This window comes from Balaenoptera borealis (assembly GCF_965194805.1).
Source record: "Balaenoptera borealis genome assembly, chromosome: 16".
Taxonomy (NCBI): domain Eukaryota; kingdom Metazoa; phylum Chordata; class Mammalia; order Artiodactyla; family Balaenopteridae; genus Balaenoptera; species Balaenoptera borealis.
Genome location: NC_138872.1, coordinates 64716788 through 64735568, shown reverse-complemented (window position 1 = coordinate 64735568; position 18781 = coordinate 64716788). Strand labels below are relative to the sequence as shown.

The 18781-nt window shown below is 42.6% G+C and overlaps 1 protein-coding gene across 8 annotated transcripts in view; it reads left to right on the top strand.

Moving 5' to 3' along the window:
- RPS15A (ribosomal protein S15a) overlaps positions 1-18781 on the top strand; it is a 399535-nt gene that overhangs the window by 15100 nt on the left and 365654 nt on the right. Inside the window, exon 5 of one of the 8 annotated variants that reach the window (XM_082362637.1) lies at positions 6619-11986. The exons of the other annotated variants lie outside the window; for them this stretch is intronic. Within the exon in view, the coding sequence (XP_082218763.1) occupies positions 6619-6763 (145 nt within the window). The 3' untranslated portion in view covers positions 6764-11986. Of the gene's footprint in view, positions 1-6618; positions 11987-18781 lie in introns of those variants that run through there. 8 annotated transcript variants of the gene reach the window in all.

Here is an 18781-nt window from a genome sequence, read left to right as displayed (position 1 = left end):
TTCCCTACCAGGCACTGACCTCGCATTTGTCTAACTTGCTGGTCATGAGCCAGTCTCTCCCGTTAGACCTCAAAGGATCTGAGAGGTTCACAGGAGAACACTCAGGATGTGGCTGGTCCTCTGGGTGATTCTGAGGGGCCCCAGTGTAGGCCCTGAGAAAATGTGGGCAGCCCCATCCCCAGTCCATTCTGGTGGTCTGTTTGATAGAGCAAAATCCAGATGTCAGAGAATTTGATTTTCTTTGTTTCTTTCCCGTGAAATAGAATGTGGATCTGGTGTATGGGGAAGAATCTAGTGATTCATATTTTCTGCTTATTTGGCTCCTGGCTGAATGGGAATTTGCATTACTTAATGTCTGACTTTTTTCTGGGGAACCAGAATAAGTTTCCTATTCAATTATTAAGCAAGTTTCACAGCCAAATAATCCTCTTAGTTTTACAAGTGGGATATTCCTTGGTGGAGGGTGTCTGAGTAGTTGATCCCTCTCATGTCCTCCATTTCCACTATCCTCGTCTGTGCAAGAAGTTAAACAACCTCATTCATGGATTAGGAGCTTCTAAGAGGCAGTTTGGGAGACTTTGACCTTGGAAGCTGGGAGTGAATTCTTAATATTCACCAGTTGTGGGGTAAGAGTTTGTGTCTCCTCTTTGTTCTTCAATCCATCAGCTTTGGACATGCTCACACAGGCCACATCCCTTGGGCTGGAGTCATTGGAGACAAAATATGAAGGGAACAGAACAATGTGTAGGGTCCAGTGTGCTCTGCCCTCGGCTGATCTGGGAAAAAAAACCAAAAAACTCTGCTGCCCTTGAGGTGAGCTTAAACCAGGCTTGTAGCTGGGCCATGTCTGGGAAGCCCACAGATTAGTTTCAATTAAGTTTCTTTCCAGTTGGTCCCATTTGTCCCATCAGACTGTAGGCTTCTTGAGGGCAACTCAGCCACGATTCCTCTTTCCCTTCCTTTCTCCTCCTGTGCCATCATGTGTACAGCACAATGATTTTTTACAAAAATTTGTTGAAGTATAGTTGATTTACAGTATTGTGTTTTATTTCTGCTGTACAGCAAAGTGACTCAGTTATAATATATATATTCTTTTTCATATCCTTTTCCATTATGGTTTATCACAGGATATTGAATACAGTTCCCTGTGCAGTAGGGACCTTGTTGTTTATCCATCCTGTATATACTAGTTTGCATCTGCTAGTCCCAAACTCCCAATCCATCCCTCCCCCACCCCCCCTTCCCCTTGGCAACCACCAGTCTGTTCTCTATATGTGTGAGTCTGTTTTTGTTTCGTAGATAAGTTCATTTGTGTTGTATTTTAGATTCCACATATAAGTGATATCATATGGTATTTGTCTTTCTCTTTCTGACTTACTTCACTTAGTATGATAATCTCTAGGTCCATCCATATTGCTGCAAATGGCATTATTTCATTTTTTTTTAATGGCTGAGTACTATTCCATTGTATATGTGTGTCTATATATATGTATTTCAATTCCCTGATGATTGGTAATGTTGAGCACTTTTTCATGTACCTGTTGGCCATTTGTATATCTTTGGAAAAATGTCTGTTTAGATCCTTTGCCCATTTTTTAATCAGACTTTTTTTTAACATCTTTATTGGAGTATAATTGCTTTACAATGGTGTGTTAGTTTCTACTGTGTAACAAAGTGAATCAGCTATACATATACATATATCCCCATATCCCCTCCTTCTTGCGTCTCCCTCCCACCCTCCCTATCCCACCCCTCTAGGTGGTCACAGAGCACCGAGCTGACCTCCCTGTGCTATGCAGCTGCTTCCCACTAGCTATCTGTTTTACATTTGGTCGTGTATATATGTCCATGCCATTCTCTCACTTCGTCCCAGCTTACCCTTCTCCCTCCCTGCGTCCTCAAGTCCATTCTCTACGTCTGCGTCTTTATCCCTGTCCTGCCCCTAGGTTCTTCAGAACCATTTTTTTTTTTTTTTAGGTTCCATATATATGTGTTAGCATATGGTATTTGTTTTTCTCTTTCTGACTTACTTCACTCTGTATGACAGACTCTAGGTCCATCCACCTCACTACAAATAACTCAATTTCGTTTCTTTTTATGGTTGAGTAATATTCCATTGTATATATGTGCCACATCTTCTTTATCCATTCATCTGTCGATGGACACTTAGGTTGCTTCCATGTCCTGGCTGTTGTAAATAGTGCTGCAGTGAACACTGTGGTACATGACTCTTTTTGAATTATGGTTTTCTCAGGGTATATGCCCAGTAGTGGGATTGCTGGGTCGTATGGTAGTTCTATTTGTAGTTTTTTAAGGAACCTCCATACTGTTCTCCATAGTGGCTGTATCAATTTACATTCCCACCAACAGTGCAAGAGGGTTCCCTTTTCTCCACACCCTTTCCAGCATTTATTGTTTGTAGATTTTTTGAGGATGGCCATTCTCACTGGTGTGAGGTGATACCTCATGGTAGTTTTGATTTGCATTTCTCTAATGATCAGTGATGTTGAGCATCCTTTCATGTGTTTGTTGGCCATCTGTATATCTTCTTTGGAGAAATGTCTGTTTAGGTCTTCTGCTCATTTTTGGATTGGGTTGTTTGTTTTTCGGATATTGAGCTGCATGAGCTGCTTGTGTATTTTGGAGATTAATCCTTTGTCAGTTGCTTCATTTGCAAATATTTTCTCCCATTCTGAGGGTTGTCTTTTGGTCTTGTTTATGGTTTTCTTTGCTGTACAAAAAGCTTTTAAGTTTCATTAGGTCCCATTCGTTTATTTTTGGTTTTTTTTCCCTTTCTCTAGGAGGTGGGTCAAAAAGGATCTTGCTGAGATTTATGTCAAAGAGTGTTCTTCCTATGTTTTCCTCTAAGAGTTTTATAGTGTGTGACCTTACATTTAGGTCTTTAATCCATTTTGAGTTTATTTTTGTGTATGGTGTTAGGGAGTGTTCTTCTTTTACCAGATTTTTTTTTTTTATTGCTCTTGAGTTGTATGAATTCCTTATATATCTTAGGAATATATCATATGGGTGGTTTTCAAAGATTTTCTCCCATTCTGTAGATTGCCTTTTCATTTTGTTGATTGTTTCTTTTGCTGTGCAGAAGCGTTTTAGTTTGATGTAGTTCCACTTGTTTCTTTTTGCTTTTGTTGCCTGAGCTTTGATGTCATATCCAAAAAAATCATTGCCAAGACCAATGTCAAGGAGTTTTTCACGTATGTTTTCTTCTAGGAGTTTTACCGTTTCAGGTCATACATTTAAGTCTTTAATCCATTTCAAATTAATTTTTGTGAGTGGTGTAAAATAGGGACTTAATTGTATTCTTCTGCATGTGGCTATCCAGTTTTCCCAAAACCATTTATTGCAGAGACTGTTTTTTCCCATTTTGTGTTCTTGGTGCTGTTGTCAAAGATTAGTTGACCATATATGTGGACTCTCTGTTCTGTTCCATTGGTCTATATGTTTGTTTTTGTGCCAGTACCATACTGTTTTGATTACTATAGCATTGTAATAGAGTTTGAAATTAAGAAGTGTGATACCTCCAGCTTTGATCTTCTGTCTCAAGATTGCTTTGGCTATTCAGGATCTTTTGTGTTTCCACACAAATTTTATGATTCTTATTTACTATTTCTGTGAAAAATGTCTTTGGAATTTTGATACAGATTATGTTGAATCTGTAGATTACTTTGGGTAGTTTGGACATTTTAACAATGTTAATTCTTCCAGTCCATGAACATGGAATACCTTTTCATTTATTTGTATCTTCTTCAGTTTCTTTCATCAGTGTCTTCTAGTTTTCGGCCAACCAGTCTTTCACGAGAATTCCCTGGTGATTCAGTGGTTAACACTTGGTTCTTTCACCCAGGTTCAATCCCTGGTCAGGGAACTAAGATCCCACAAGCTACTCGGTGTGGCCAAAAGAACAACAAACAAACAAAACACACAAAAAACAACCCCCCACCCCCAAAAAAAACAAACCAGAAAACCCGTCTTTAACCTCCTTGGTTAAATTTATTCCTAAGCATTTTATTTTTGATGTTCTTGTCAATGGGATTACTTTCTTAATTTCTCTTTCAGATAGTTTGTTGTTAATGTATAGAATGTAACTAATTTTTGTATGTTGATTTTGTATCCTGCAACTTAACTGCATTTGTTTATTAGTTCTAACAATTTTTGGGGGGCATCTTTAGGGTTTTCTATACATAATATTATGTTATCTGCAAACAGAGACAATTTAACTTCTTTCTTCTGATTTGGGTGACTATTTCTTTTTCTTGTCTAATTGCTCTGACTGCAACTTCCAGTACTGTGTTGAATAGGAGTGGTGAGAATAGGCATCCTTGTCTTGTTCCTCATCTTAAAGGAAAAGCTGTTAGGTTTCCACCATTGAGTATAATGTTAGCTGTGGGCTTGGCATATATGGCCTTTACTATGTTGACATATATTCCTTCTAAACCCAATCTGCTGAGAGTTTTTAATCATGAAAGGATGTTGAATGTTGTCAGATGCTTTTTCTGCATCTATTGAGATGATCATATAATATTTATCCTTCATTCTGTTAATGTGGTGTGTCTCATTGATTGGCTTGCTTATGTTGAACCATCCTTATAAGCCAGGGATAAATCCCACTTGATCATGGCATGTGATCCTTATAATGTGTTGTTGAATTTGGTTTGCTTGTATTTTACTGAGGATTTTTGAATCTATGCTCATCAGGGATATTGCTGTGTAATTTTCTTTTCTTGTAGTGTCCTTGTCTGGCTTTCTTATCAGGGTAATGCTGGCCTTGTGAAATGAGTTTGGAAGTGTTCTCTCCTCTTCAATTTTTTGGAAGAGTTTGAGGAGGATTGGTGTTAATTATTCTTTAAATGTTTGGTAGAATTCACTGTTTTTTTTTTTAAATTGAAGTATAGTTGATTTATAATGTGTTAATTACTGCTGTACAGCCAAGTGATTCAGTTATATATATATATATATATATATATATATATATATATATATATATACATACACACACACACACACACATTCCTTTTTTAAAATATTCTTTTCTATTATGGTTTATCATAGAATTTTTGAATATAGTTCCCTGTGCTGTTTATCCTTTCTATATATAAAAGCTTACATCTCCTAACCCCAACCTCCCACTCCATCCCTCCCCCAACTCCCTCCCCCTTGGCAACCACTAGTCTGTTCTCTATGTTCATGAGTCTGTTTCTTTTTCATAGATATGTTCATTTGTGTAATATTTTAGATTACACATATAAATGATATCATATGGTATTTGTCTTTCTCTTACTAAGTACGTTACTTACTTTGATAATCTCTAGTTGCATGCACGTTGCTGAAAATGGCATTATTTCATTATTTTTATGGCTGAGTAGTATGCCATTGTATATATGTACCACATCTTCTTTATCCATTCATCTGTTGATGGACATTTAGGTTTTTCCATGTCTTGCCTATTGTGAATAGTGCTGCTGTGAACATAGAGGTGCATGTATCTTTTTGAATTATAGTTTTGTCTGGATATGTGCCCAGGAGTGGGACTGTTGGATCATATGATAAGAATTCACTATTGAGGCCAGTTCCTTGTCTTTTCTTTCTTGGGATATTTTTGATTACTGATCAATCTCCTTAATAGTTACAGATATGATCAGATTTTCTATTTCTTCATGATTCAGTCTTGGTAGGTTGTATGTTTTTTGGAATTTATCCATTTCTTCCAGGTTATGTAGTTTTTTGGCACATAAATGTTCATAAGACTACTTTGATCCTTTATATTTCTGTGGTATCAGTTGTAATGTCTTTTCTTTCATTCCTGATTTTATTATTTGAGTCTTTTCTCCCCCACTCCTCTTTTAGGTAAAGGATTGTTAAATTTGTTTATCTTTTCAGAAAACCAACTCTTAGTTTCATTGGTCTTTTCTATTGTTTTTATAATCTCTATATCATTTACCTCTGCTCTGATCTTTTTATTTCCTTCTTTCTGCTAACTGTGGGCTTAGTTTGTTCTTCCTTTCCTAGTTTCTTGAGGTGTAAAGTTAGATTGTTTATTTAAGGTTATTCTTTTTTCTTAATGTAGGCATTTAATTAGAATTGCTTTTGCTGCATCCCATAAATTTTGATATGTTGTGTTTTCATTTTCATTTGTTTCGAGGTTTTTGTCATTTTCCTTTTGGTTTATTTGGCCCATTGATTGTTTAGGAGTATTGTTTAATTTCCAATTTCCAACTCCAATATTTGTGAATTTTCCAGCTTTCCCACTTTACTGATTTCCAGTTTCATTCCATGTGTGGTTGGAAAAGATACTTGATTTGATTTCAGCAACTTAAATTTGTTAAGACTTGTTTTGTGACCTAACATTTGATCTATCCTGGAGAATGTTTTACGTGCGCTAGAGAATAATGTGTATTCTGCTGCTGTTGGATGGAATGTTTTATAGATGTCTGCTAGGTCCATTTGGTGTGTAAAGTGTAGTTCAAGTCCAATATTTCCTTTTCATTTTCTGTCTGGATGATCTATCCATTGTTGAAAGTGGAGTATTGAAGTCCCCTACTATTATTGCATTACTGTCTATTTCTACCTTCAGATATGTTAATATTTGCTTAATATATTTAGGTGCTTTGGGACTTCCCTGGTGGCGCAGTGGTTAAGAATCTGCCTGCCAATGCGGGGGACACGGGTTCGACCCTGGTCCAGGAACATCCCACATGCCGCGGAGCAACTAAGCCTATATGCCACGACTACTGAGTCTGTGCGCTAGGGCCCGCGCGCCACAACTGTTGAGCCTGCGTGCTGCAACTACTGAAGCCTGCACGCCTAGAGTCTGTGCTCCACAACAAGAGAAGGCACTGCAATGAGAAGCCTGCGTGCAGCAACGAAGACCCAACACAGCCAGAAAGGAAAAAAAAAAGAAAAAAAGTATATTTAGGTGCTTCAGTGTTGGTGCATATATATTTACAATGTTACATCCTCTTGATGAATTGACCCCTTTATCATTATACAGTGACCTTCTTTGTCTCTTGTTACAGTTTTTACTTAAAATCTATTTTGTCTGATATAAGTATAGCTACCCCTGCTCTCTTTTAGTTTCTATTCATATAGAATATCTTTCTCCATCTCTTTACTTTCAGCTTTGTGTGTCCTTAAGGCTGAAGTAGATCTCTTGTAGGCCGCGTACGTTGGATCTTGTTTATTTAAAAAAAAAAAAAATTATCCATTTAGCCACTCTATTCCTTTTGATTGGATAACCTAATCCATTTACATTTAAAGTAATTATTGATAGGTAAGGACTTACTTTTACCATCTTGTTAATTGTTTTCTAGTTGTTTTGTAGTTCTGTTGTTTCTTTCTTCCTCTCCTGCTGTCTTCCTTTGTGAATTGATGATTTTAGCATAGTGGTATGCTTTGATTCCTTTCTCTTTTTCTTTTGTGTATCTACTATAGGTTTTTCTTTTTTGTGATAACCATAAGGCTTGCATAACCATCTTATACTTACAGCTGTCTATTTAAACCTGATAATAACTTTTAAACCTGATAATAACTTTTTTCTTTGGCCGTGCCGCAAGGCATACGGGATTTTAGTTTCCTGAACAGGGATCGAACCTGCGCCCGCTGCAGTGGGGGCATGGAGTCTTAACCACTGGACTGCCAGGGAAGTCCCTAAAGCTGATAATAACTTTGATGGAAAACAGAACTACCCTTTTACTCTTTCCCTTTTATGTTTTTGATGTCACAGTTTACCTCTTTTTGTATTGTGTGTCCATTAACAAATTGTTGTAGCTGTAGTTATTTTTAACTCGGCACCAAGGAATCCAGGCCACCCAGAAATTCAGGCAAGCCACTCTTGGTGTTTCATGGGGAAATTGGTGCAGATGAAACAGAGAGCCTGATTAGTTTTCATAGGTGAAGTCCCTCGGGATGTATTTTATTTGTTAGACAACCAGCATTCTGTAATGGAAGGATGCCCATTATCTGCCACCTCAAGTGCCTTGTTGGTCATGTTGAGCTTGCAGAATTGACCGAGTTATTGTTGGGTCTCTGGAATTGTTGGGATTGTGTGGCAGGCTCCAGACTGATGGAAACTGCCTCCACAGTTTGCTGGCCCATTGTCAAACTGGGGACCACCTAGCTTTGATGGAGAAGGGACTGATGTCAGAGTTAGCCAACAGGGTCTCCTGTGGTGGCTGTGTATTTTAACAATTTATCTGAACCAGGGTGAAAGATCTAGGCCTGTGCTTTCCAACAGACATGTAATGTCAGCCATGTGTAGTTTAAAATTATCTGATAAACCCATTTAGAAAAGTAAAAGGATCAAGAGAAATGGAAACATTTGTCTCCATAAAATCTTGCACATGAATGTTCATAGCAGCTTTACTCATAACTGCCAAAATGTGGCAACAGTTCAAGTGTTCACTAACTGATGAATGGGTAAACAAAATGTGGCATATCCATACAATGGAATATTATTTGGCAATAAAATTAAATGAAGTACTGACACATGCTATAAAATGGATAAACCTTGAAAACATGCTGAGTGGAGGGAGCCAGACACAAAAGACCTTACACTGTATGATTCCACTTCTCTGAAATGTCCAGAATAGGCAAATCCATACAGAGAGAAAGTAGACTAGTGGTTGCCAAGGGCTGAGGGAAAAAGGAAATGGGGTGGAGGGGGTGACTGCTAATGGGTCCAAGGTTTCTTTTTGGAGTGGTGAAAATGTTCTACAGTTGATTGTGGTGATGGTTGCAGAGCTTTGTGAATATACTAAAAACCAGTGAGTTGCAGACTTTAAATGAGTTGTGTGGCATGTGAATTACTTGTCAACAAAGCTGCTTTTAAAAAGTAAGAAGAAATAGGTAAAGTTAATTTTACTAATGTATTTTATTTAACTCAGAATATCCAAAATAGTATCATTTAAACTGCAGTCAATGTAAAACATTATTTTTTTGTGAGAGTATTTATTGAAATAAAACAGACAGGAATTAAGTATAGAGCTTGATAAGTATATATTACACAGTGTTATTATGTAGGCATTACTACCACCCCTGAAGCTGGTATTATTGCTAATGGAGTTGATGTCCACTAGCAGTTATTAACTCTCCCAAAAGGTAAACATTATTCTCATTCAATGTAAGACATTATTAATGAGATATTGTAATTCTTTTTCTGTTAACAAATCCTTGAAATCTGCTGTTTGTTTTACAGTCACAGCACATCACTTTGGATTAGGCACATATCGAGTGCTCAACAGCACATTTGGTTAGTGGTTCCATATCAGAAGGGGCAAATCTCGGCAATTATAGGTTTCTACCAGCAAAGGTCTCTCTTTGTATTCCTTTTCCTTCTCCTTTATAAACGGAAACAGGCCTGGGTTCAGATCACTTTTTGCCACTTACTGGGAGTATAACTTTGAGCCTGTTATTTAGTCTTTATAGATGAGTTTTCCTTTCTGTGAAATGGACACAATTAAAGAGGGATTGCAGTCAGGATTGAGATATTCAGTGGAAAGCTAGAATGGTGCTTGGCCTACGGTGCTTAGTCAGTGTTAGTTATTATCATTTCTTTTTTTTTTTTGGCCATGCTTCATGGCTTGCAGGATCGAACCCAGACCACGACAGTGAAAGCACAGAGTCCTAACCACTAGGCCACCAGGGAATTCCCTTATTATTATTTCTTGATCCCAGTGGGCAGGACAGCCTGTGTACTTAGTTGGGAAGGACGTGGAACCAGAAAACCTGGGCTCAAACCCTGGTCCTGTGATGCACAAGCTGCTTGCAGAGGGGCATGTTACATCTGCGTACCCTACACATCCACAGCCACTTCAGAGCGGTTCTTTGCTCTGAGTTACCCACTTTGCCCTGAGGACCCAGGACACAGCTGTGTGGACAGGAGTGGAACCCCGCTACGGACAGGCAACATCTAGGCTGGTCAGAGGATTGTGATGTGGCCCAATGTGAGAAATCCAACTCAGAGGGATAATGGGGACCAACTGAACAATTCAGATTCTTTCTTCTGCAGGATCTGAATGTGAGACATGGAGAAAGGATTAGTGTCAGCATCAGGGGCAGAAGCAGAGAGACACGCAGAAGGAAAGTTCTAAGTAGAAGGCCTTGAGTCAACCTACGTGATGGGTGAGTAGGAGCCATGAATGAACAGGAACTGTGAGTCAGCAGAAATGAGACAGAGAGGAGAGTGGGGCAGCAGAGGGACAGGCCAAGACCCAGAGGTGCTGAGTCACCATGACGGTGGAGCGCAGAGTGCCGAGCTGGGGTTGGGGTGCCCCTGAGTTAGAGAGCTGCTGACAGCTGACTAGAGCTACTGCTCTAACCCAAAGCTGTTCCAGCCTCTGGGAGGCTTATTGGGTGGCTAAGACTTTGGTTTTCTCAATCTTGTAATGAAACCTGAGAATGTTGCTCTTCCTTGCCACGTACAAAGACCCAACCAACAACACCAGATATCAAAGCTGAGACTGAGTTTCCTCACCTGTGAAATGGGGACAGCTGTTGCTTTCAAGTTCAGCATCCCTTCCTTGGGGTGATGACTTTTATCTGACACTTTGCAGTTCTGGGCCTGCCAGTCCTGGACGCCAGCTCCGAGGTGGCCACATAATCAGGCTGCCCGGACAGACTGCATTGCAGGGATTTGCCTCTTATGTAGAGACACCTCCGCGTCAGGGGTCGGAACCCTTGAGAGAGCTCCTGGGTCCCTCTGGCTGGGATCTTCTGAGCAGTCCTCGTTCCTGTTTTCTAAGGCCTGTTTATTGGGCTCTTTTGTTCTGGGACTTTCCAAATTGCCTTTACAGATCCCCTTTTCTTTTTTAAAGTAGTAACGCTAACTGGACACACACGTCGCAGGGCTGTTTTGAAGTGGAATAAGCGACTCCTAGACAGAAGCTCCTTCCTGCACCTCATTGTTCCCTCCCCCTGCCCTCTCCTGCTCTACCTGACCTAACATCCCTGGGCTTAGTGTACCTGAATGAGCACAATGCTTTCCTCTTTTGAAAGAAGATTCTAAACCTAAACCATCCCCCAGTTTACCGTGGCCTTTACCAAGTCCTTGCCAAATGCGTTTTCATGCTTGTTTCTCTTTCTGCATAATGTGAGACCTGAGTCAAACAGGGCTCCTCTCTGCAGTACCACAAGACTCCCTGTAGGTGGCAGCACATGACCACAAATGTCCTGAAACAGCCCAAGACCAGCCTGGAGAGGGGGTGAGTGAGAGCCTGGGGTAGAGAGTGTACTAGCCATGGGGGAAAGGAGGTTGCAGGAGAGGGGAGGAAGGAAAGTGGCACCCACTGGCTTCGAGGCAACAGAGAGTTGGTTTGAGGTTTGGAAGACAGGTGCACCCAATCCGTCCATCCATCCAACAAATGTTTTTGACCACCTGTGCTAGGCTCTGGAGATGCTGCAGTGAACAAGATAGACATGGGCAGTCCCTGTCCTCATTGAGCTTGCACCTATCTTAGAGCCATCTTTTTTTTTTTTTCAACAGCCATTATGTAGCACACCCTTCTGGGCTTGTTTCCTCATCTGCAAAATGGGATAATAAACTGGTAAGGTTTAAGTGCTGGCACCCAGTCTGTGCTTCTTCCCTTTCCCTCTGCTCCACCCCCCTTCACAGGAACTGAAAACATTGCTGAACCCCGTGGTCATCCAAGTGCGGATTCAGTGTCCTCTCTGTATCAGGGGAAAGCACTGGCTAGTCCACCCCTTCTGCAAAGTCTGGTTAAGCCTTGAACTTGGGTGGTGTGATGAATTGGGAGATAGAGATTGACATATATACACTAATATGTATAAAATAGATAACTAATAAGAACCTGCTGTATAAAAAAATAAATAAAATAAAATTCAAATATTAAAAAAAAAAAAGTATGGGCATACTTGGAGATATTGTGGGTTCTGTTCCAGACCACAGGAATAAAGCAAATGTTGCAATAAAGCAAGTAAAAAAAAAAAAAAAAGCCTTGAACTTGAAGGAATCCCCTAGACTGGTGAGGAAACCTCATGAATCTCAGAAGTTTGAATTTGATGATTTGTATCTATTCCAGGTTTCAGTGAAAAAACGTTTCTAAGGACAGACTCACAGACATAGAGAACAGCCTTGTGGTTGCCAAGGGGGAGGGGAGGTGGGGGAGGGGAGGTGGCGGAGGGATGGAGTGGGAGTTTGGGGTTAGCAGATGTAAACTATTATATATAGAGTGGATAAACAGCAAGGTCCTACTGTACAGCACAGGGAACCATAATAGAAAAGAATATAAAAAAAGAATATATATGTATAACTGAATCACTTTGCTGTACAGCAGAAGTTAACACAACATTGTAAATCAACTATATTTCAATTAAAAAAAAAATGTTTCTGGGAATTCCCTGGCGGTCCAATGGTTAGGACTCGGCTTGATCCCTGGTTGGGGAACTAAGATCCCGCAAGCCTCATGGTGCAGCCAAAAAAAAAAAGTTTCTATGGAAAAAAGTTGGAGATGTTTCTCTACTAATATATATCACATATGTTGATATATATGTATATATGCCGATATATGTACACACACTGATACATATCATACATGCAGAGGTACATAATATGCTGATATTCACATACATATATACATATACATGTATTTACATGTATATACATACTAATATATATCATACACACACACACACACACACACACACACACACACACACACACGAGAATAACTGGTATTACCTTTTATTTAGTGTCAAGGTTGCTTTTATCTTTGTGTTGATTGAAAAGCACTTGGGCCTGTCTGTAGTACCCCTATTACTAGCATTTCTCATATTAACTACCCTGTTTCTATTGTTATAATGTCCTGCCCCTTCACTTCTTAATGTAAACTAGGTGTTAGCTGAGATGTTATCTGTTTGTGATTGTGATAAAATTTCCCCAAATGTCTCTTCTTCTGCTTCCACCTCTATCCCATTTCTGAGGGATCCCAAGGCCTCTCTAGGATTTCTGCTGACCCCTGGCTTTCCTGCCTCGAAGGCTCTGTTTCTGGGATGCCTCTGACCTGTAGCACGTCACTCCTCTGTTTAAAAAAATAATTTTTTTTAACAACACTAACAATCACAAAAATTCATTGGCACGATTCACACTAGGCCTCTGTGAGTTTAGCTGACTCTAAGGAGGCTTCTGGGAGGCGTCCTAGGAGGGATCACATTTCAGACGCCCAGCTCCCTCAGTCCTCCTTTTGCTCACGCTTTGCCCACCCCCTCTGTCCTCCTCCCTTGGGTGGTTGGCCCCAGGTGTACCACACCCTTCTCCATCCACTATCCCAGCCTCATCCCTGGAGGACTGGGGATTCTCTGAAGCTGGGGTGCCAGCTGGCAGCAAGCCCCCTGGGAACGCACATGGGGCGATTAAATGCACGGGCTCTGAAGGTCAGATGTTTGGCCTGAGAAAGTGGGAAAATGGGGGAGAAAGAACAGCATGGGGGAGAAAAACAAGAGTTGGCTTTACTGCTTTAAGTTTGTGATGCCAAGTTAAACATCCACGGACCGGGGTCCGGCATCCAGGGGAGAGGCCAGGGTGGGGTACAGATTCAGGAGTCCGTCATCCTGATTAGCAGTTATCTGCAGCCTTGGGAATGGGTCCGTCTCTTAGGAGGCGAGTGCCCTCTGACCTCCAGGCCCTGGCACTGGCTTGCCTGCGTGCCCCTTCTCCCTGTGCTTGGCCAGCTCCTGGCCTCCTGTGGATGGCCTCCTGTCTCCACCTGGACTGGATTAGGTGCCTTTGTGGAGGTCTAAGGCCTCAGGCAAAGGTACTTTCTTCTTCAGAGGCCTCTGAGGCAGGCTGGCTTGTGGACAAAGCATCCCAGTGACAATATCGCTTTTCTTCACTCTTTCTCAGTTAATTGACCGAGATCTTGTGTTAAGGGACCCTGCCTGTAGGCATCGGAGCCTGTTAGGAACCCTCTGTCAACAAGGCAGAGTGAAACAGGTATCTTTCTGTTTCTCCCTACCTGAAATCTAGGAGATCCAGGAATTTTGTGGTCTGACTTGGGGCACTGAGGAGGTCTTTCATGGCCTAATGGAATACCAAATACGAGACCCAGCTGTGAATGCAGAGTAGTGGTTTGAAAAGGCAGGGCCAGAGAGGTGAGGCGACTAGCCTGAGGCCACACAGCTAATTGGATCAGAGCTGAGATTTGAACCTCCGTGTGTCTGACCTGGTTCTGGGTTCTTTTCAGTACGTGAGTCATCCAGGCCCACACACCTATTCTAGAAGAAGGTGTGTGTGGGGGGGACGGGCATAGGGAGAGGAGCTTGTTCGGTGGGGCTGCATGTGGTGCTGGATCCCACGGGGTTTTGGGGTCGGGAAGTGGCAGGGGACACCCCTAATTTAGGATGCAGGCCTTGGACTTTAGGGTTGGGAAGTGGCAGGGGACACCCCTAAATTGGGATGCAAGCCTAAGACTGGAGGAGGGAGGAGCTGACAACGAGAGGGCCCAGGTCAGGGCACCCACTGGCTAAGGGGCGAAGGGGTAGGTGGCAGAAGGGAAGTGGCGCCCAGCTGGGACCACAGGAAGTTCCAGATTTTGGTTTGAAGTTGGAAAGTACCAGCAAATTCCTGTTACCATGGGAAACCAGAAGGTGATAAGGTTTTTCTTTTAAAAATAGAGATGAGGGACTTCCCTGGAGGCGCAGTGGTTAAGAATCCGCCTGCCAATGCAGGGGACAGGGGTTCAATCCCTGGTCCGGGAAGATCCCACATGCTGCAGAGCAACTAAGCCCATGTGCCACAACTACTGAGCCTGTGTTCTAGAGCCCGTGAGCCACAACTACTGAGCCCACGTGCCACAACTACTGAAGCCTGTGTGCCTAGAGCCCATGCTCCGCAGCAAGAGAAGCCACCGCAATGAGAAGCCCATGCACCGCAATGAAGAGCAGCCCCCGCTCGCTGCAACTAGAGAAAGCCCGCGCGCAGCAAAGAAGACCCAATGCAGCCGAAAATAAATAAATAAAATAAATTTATTAAAAAAATAAATAAAATAAAAACATGGAGATCAAAACATCAACAAGATACAATCTTTCAACTTAAAAAAAAATAAAGTAAAAATAGAGACAAATGCAGAATTTGCAAAGGAAGCAGCGATCTGCAGAGTGGGGCTGGAAGTCACCATGTAAGTGTGATATTCTCCAGAAAAAGGTCTTGAAATTTAGTTGAAGCAGGTCAGAGCCCAAAGCTATTCAACATGGGGCCCTCGCATGGGAGCCACTAGTGTATAAGAGGAAGAGATTAGATGCTGGACGAAACATGAAAAAGAAAAGAAAACCAAAACTCCAGCACGACAACAGGAAGATCCATCACAACCGTCATCATTATTGTCGTCGTCACCATCACCATCACCATCAGCTGCAGCAGCAGCAACTAGAGTGATCTTTTAAACCACCAATGACTTTCCATCTCCGTCAGAGTCAAAGCCGTATCTTCCCAGTGGCCTGAAAGGCCCCCTGTCCGCTGGCTCCCCAGCTCCTCTCCGCCCTCACCAACTATTACTATCCCCTCCCTCCTTCTTCCCCAGCTGCCCTGGCCCACGGTGCTGCTCCAACACACCAGGCCCCTCCTGCCCGAGGACACTTACACATGCTGTGCCCTCTCCTCTGCCTGGATCGCTGCCCCCCACCCCCATCTTCATGGCTTCCTCCCTTGCTTCTTCAGGTTTTCCTGAAAGTCACCTTCTCAACAACACAGTCCCTGAAGACACTGTTTAAATTTGCAGCGCTCCTTCTCCTCCCTGCCTCCTGGGAATCCCTGTCCTCTCCTTCGTCTAAAATTTTCCCCACAGGACGTCATCTCGCCATCTTCACACTATGTTGTTGTTGTTGTTTTTTCTTGCTGCGCTGCATGGCTTGCAGGATCTTAGTTGCCTGACCAGGGATTGAACCCAGGCCCCGGCAGTGAAAGCACCGAGTCCTAACCACCAGACCGCCAGGGAATTCCCCCATACGATGTATTTTTGTTTCTTGCATATCTCTTTCCACATGAATTAAGCTCCCTGAGGGTGAGGGATTCTGGAACGGTGCCTGGCATGGAGCAGGCCCTCAGCGTTTGTTCTTGAATGAGGGAATCGTGGCTGAGGGTTCATGCCTTGGAGCTGTGGGCTGAAGCAGTGTTTCTAGTATGGCTGATGTTCTGAGGGCATCTGGCTTTGCGGGTCCACAGGACCCAGGGCAGGACACTCCACTCTTTGGGCAGAGTCTGGGACCCATACCTGGGGTGGGGGCTGGGACCCTTAGTCTCAACCCCATCCCATCCCTGTCCACAGTCACCTGTGACTCACTGCTAAGGGGGCAAGCAGACCTGCCTCTTTAATCACTAATGAAAACATCCTGGTCCCTATAAACAAGCAGCTTGCAATTTATTCATTAGGAAGAAAGGAGAATGTGTGCAAAGGAGGAGGTGCCTTCATAGAGGGCGGAGTGTCAGGGCATTAAAGTTGAGATACTCAGAGTAATTGATTCATGATACTCCGGGTCAAGGAAATTACATCCAATCAGGAGCTGTCTCTACAATTTCCCACTAATTGTCCCTGGGTGCCATGGTAGGATAATGAGTTTTGGGACACAAGGGACTCGGATGTGGTGAGCCAAGAGGATCATTTTAGTCTTTTTTTTTTTTTTTTGGCTGCACCACATGACATCTTAGTTCCTGACCAGGGATTGAACCCGGGGCCACAGCAGTGAAAGTGCTGAGTCCTTGAAAGTGCTGAGTCCTAACCACAGGACCACCAGGGAATTCCCCCAAGAGGATAATTTTGGTCTTTGATCTGATATATGCTGAACCTCAGGATCTTCTTAATGGAAGGCTCCTTCTTTAGCCAGAGTTATCTTGATCCAAAAGGTGCTGGACCAGGGAAAATGTGGAGGGATGCAGACCTGGGATTAGTCCACCAGGCATGGGTCCCACAGAGCTAGAAGCTGCCTCATGGAAGGCACATATTCTTGAACTCTTTACTCCTCACATAGAATCCATCACCAAATCCATCAATTTTGCCTCCAAAGCATCTGTTGGCTCTGTCCACTTCTCTCCACCTCCACCGCCACTGTCACCTCTCCCCTGGTGACCACAATGGCTGCCTCACTGGCCTCACTGCTTCCTCTCTTATTCCCCTCCTTCATCACCCACCCAAGAGGCGGCCCCCATTGCCTTAAGCATCAAGACCAAAATCCTTAATGTAGCCTAAGAGATCCCCCACTGTCTGGCCCCTGCCCGCTTCCCAGACTCATCTTTCACCACTTCCTCCAGCCCAACTCATGGCTAGCTTCCTAAGTATGCTATGTGCCCATGCCCTAATTTTTTACACTAGGACTTTGACCTTGTTGTTTCCTTGGCATGGAATGTTCTTGCCCTTTTGAAGGCCAACTCCTAGTTGTCCTTTAAGCATCAGCTTGGGTATCATTTTGTCCAGGAAGCCCTGTCTGACACCACCGTCCCTTCGCTCCAAGGGATAGGTTAGTGTATCAGATTGCATCTTCCAAAGATGGTGGCAACAATGTCTCTCATCCCACGTGCTCTTCTTACAATGTGACCTTGACACTCTTCCTATTGAGGGCTGGGACTTACGTCCTATCCGCTTGAATTTGGGCATACGTTTGTGACTGCTTCCATCCAAAGAGTGCAGCAGAAGTGGTGCTATGTGATTCCTGAGGCTAGAGCATAAAATCACCACACACTTCCACCTTTCCTGGAGCCCAGTCCCACCCTGTGAGGAAGCCCAGATTAGCCCATATGGAGAGACTTCATGGAGAGGCCCCCCTGTAGGTGTTCTGGACAATAGCCCAGTGGAGGTTCTGGCAGCTAGCCAGCATCAATCACCACATGTGAGTGAGGCTGCCTCCGGATGATTCCAGATGGCCACCTAGTCACCCCCCAACCCTTTAGATTTCTCAGCTGGAACTCCAGACATCATGGAACATCCTCACTGTTACCCTGTCTGAATTCCTGACCCAAAGAGCCCATGAGCATAATAAAATGGCTATTTTATGCTACCGACTGTTGGGATGATTTGTTATGCAGCAAGTGCTAACCAGGACATTTAGGAGCACCTCCTCCCATCCTCCACAGCCCTTCACCTATAGCAGGATGAAACCCCTGTCTTCTAGCTGCTTGGTCTTTCTTCTCTGGACTATCTGCTGTGAAGTCTCCTATTCAGGTTCATTTCTCCCACATCTAGTACAATACCTAGAAGACACTGGAATATTTTAAAATATACTAATTTTTAGAATCAATTAAAATTGCTTGGGTAAAATATAAGTACGTTCTCCTCAAAGAAGAATACAAAACTAAAGTCCCTTTAGCACCCATCCTTAATTCCCACCTCTCACTGATAGGAGCAGAGTATGTATCCTTAAGGACCTTAAAATACTTTCACATACATCTGTATGCATCTTTAGTATTGTTTAAAAAAACCAAAGGTATACCATGCTATATTGTATATTTTGCAGCTTGATTTTTTTTCACCTGACAATGTGTTTCTGATCAACCCTTGCTAATACATGTGGATTGAGTTAATTTCTCTTAGCTTCTGTACAATGTTTCATCATTTCGTTTGTCAAGCTATTCCTGTGTTGATGGACATTTGCGTTGTGTCTACTTCCTTGCTACTGCAAAGGGCATGCCAGTGAACTTACCATATGGGCCTTGTCATACCTACATTCAGAGATTCCTGAGGCCAGCGGTTCTCAACTTGGCTGCAGATAAAATCACCTGGAAGTTTTTACAATCACTCCAATGCCTCACCCCCAAAGATTCTTAATT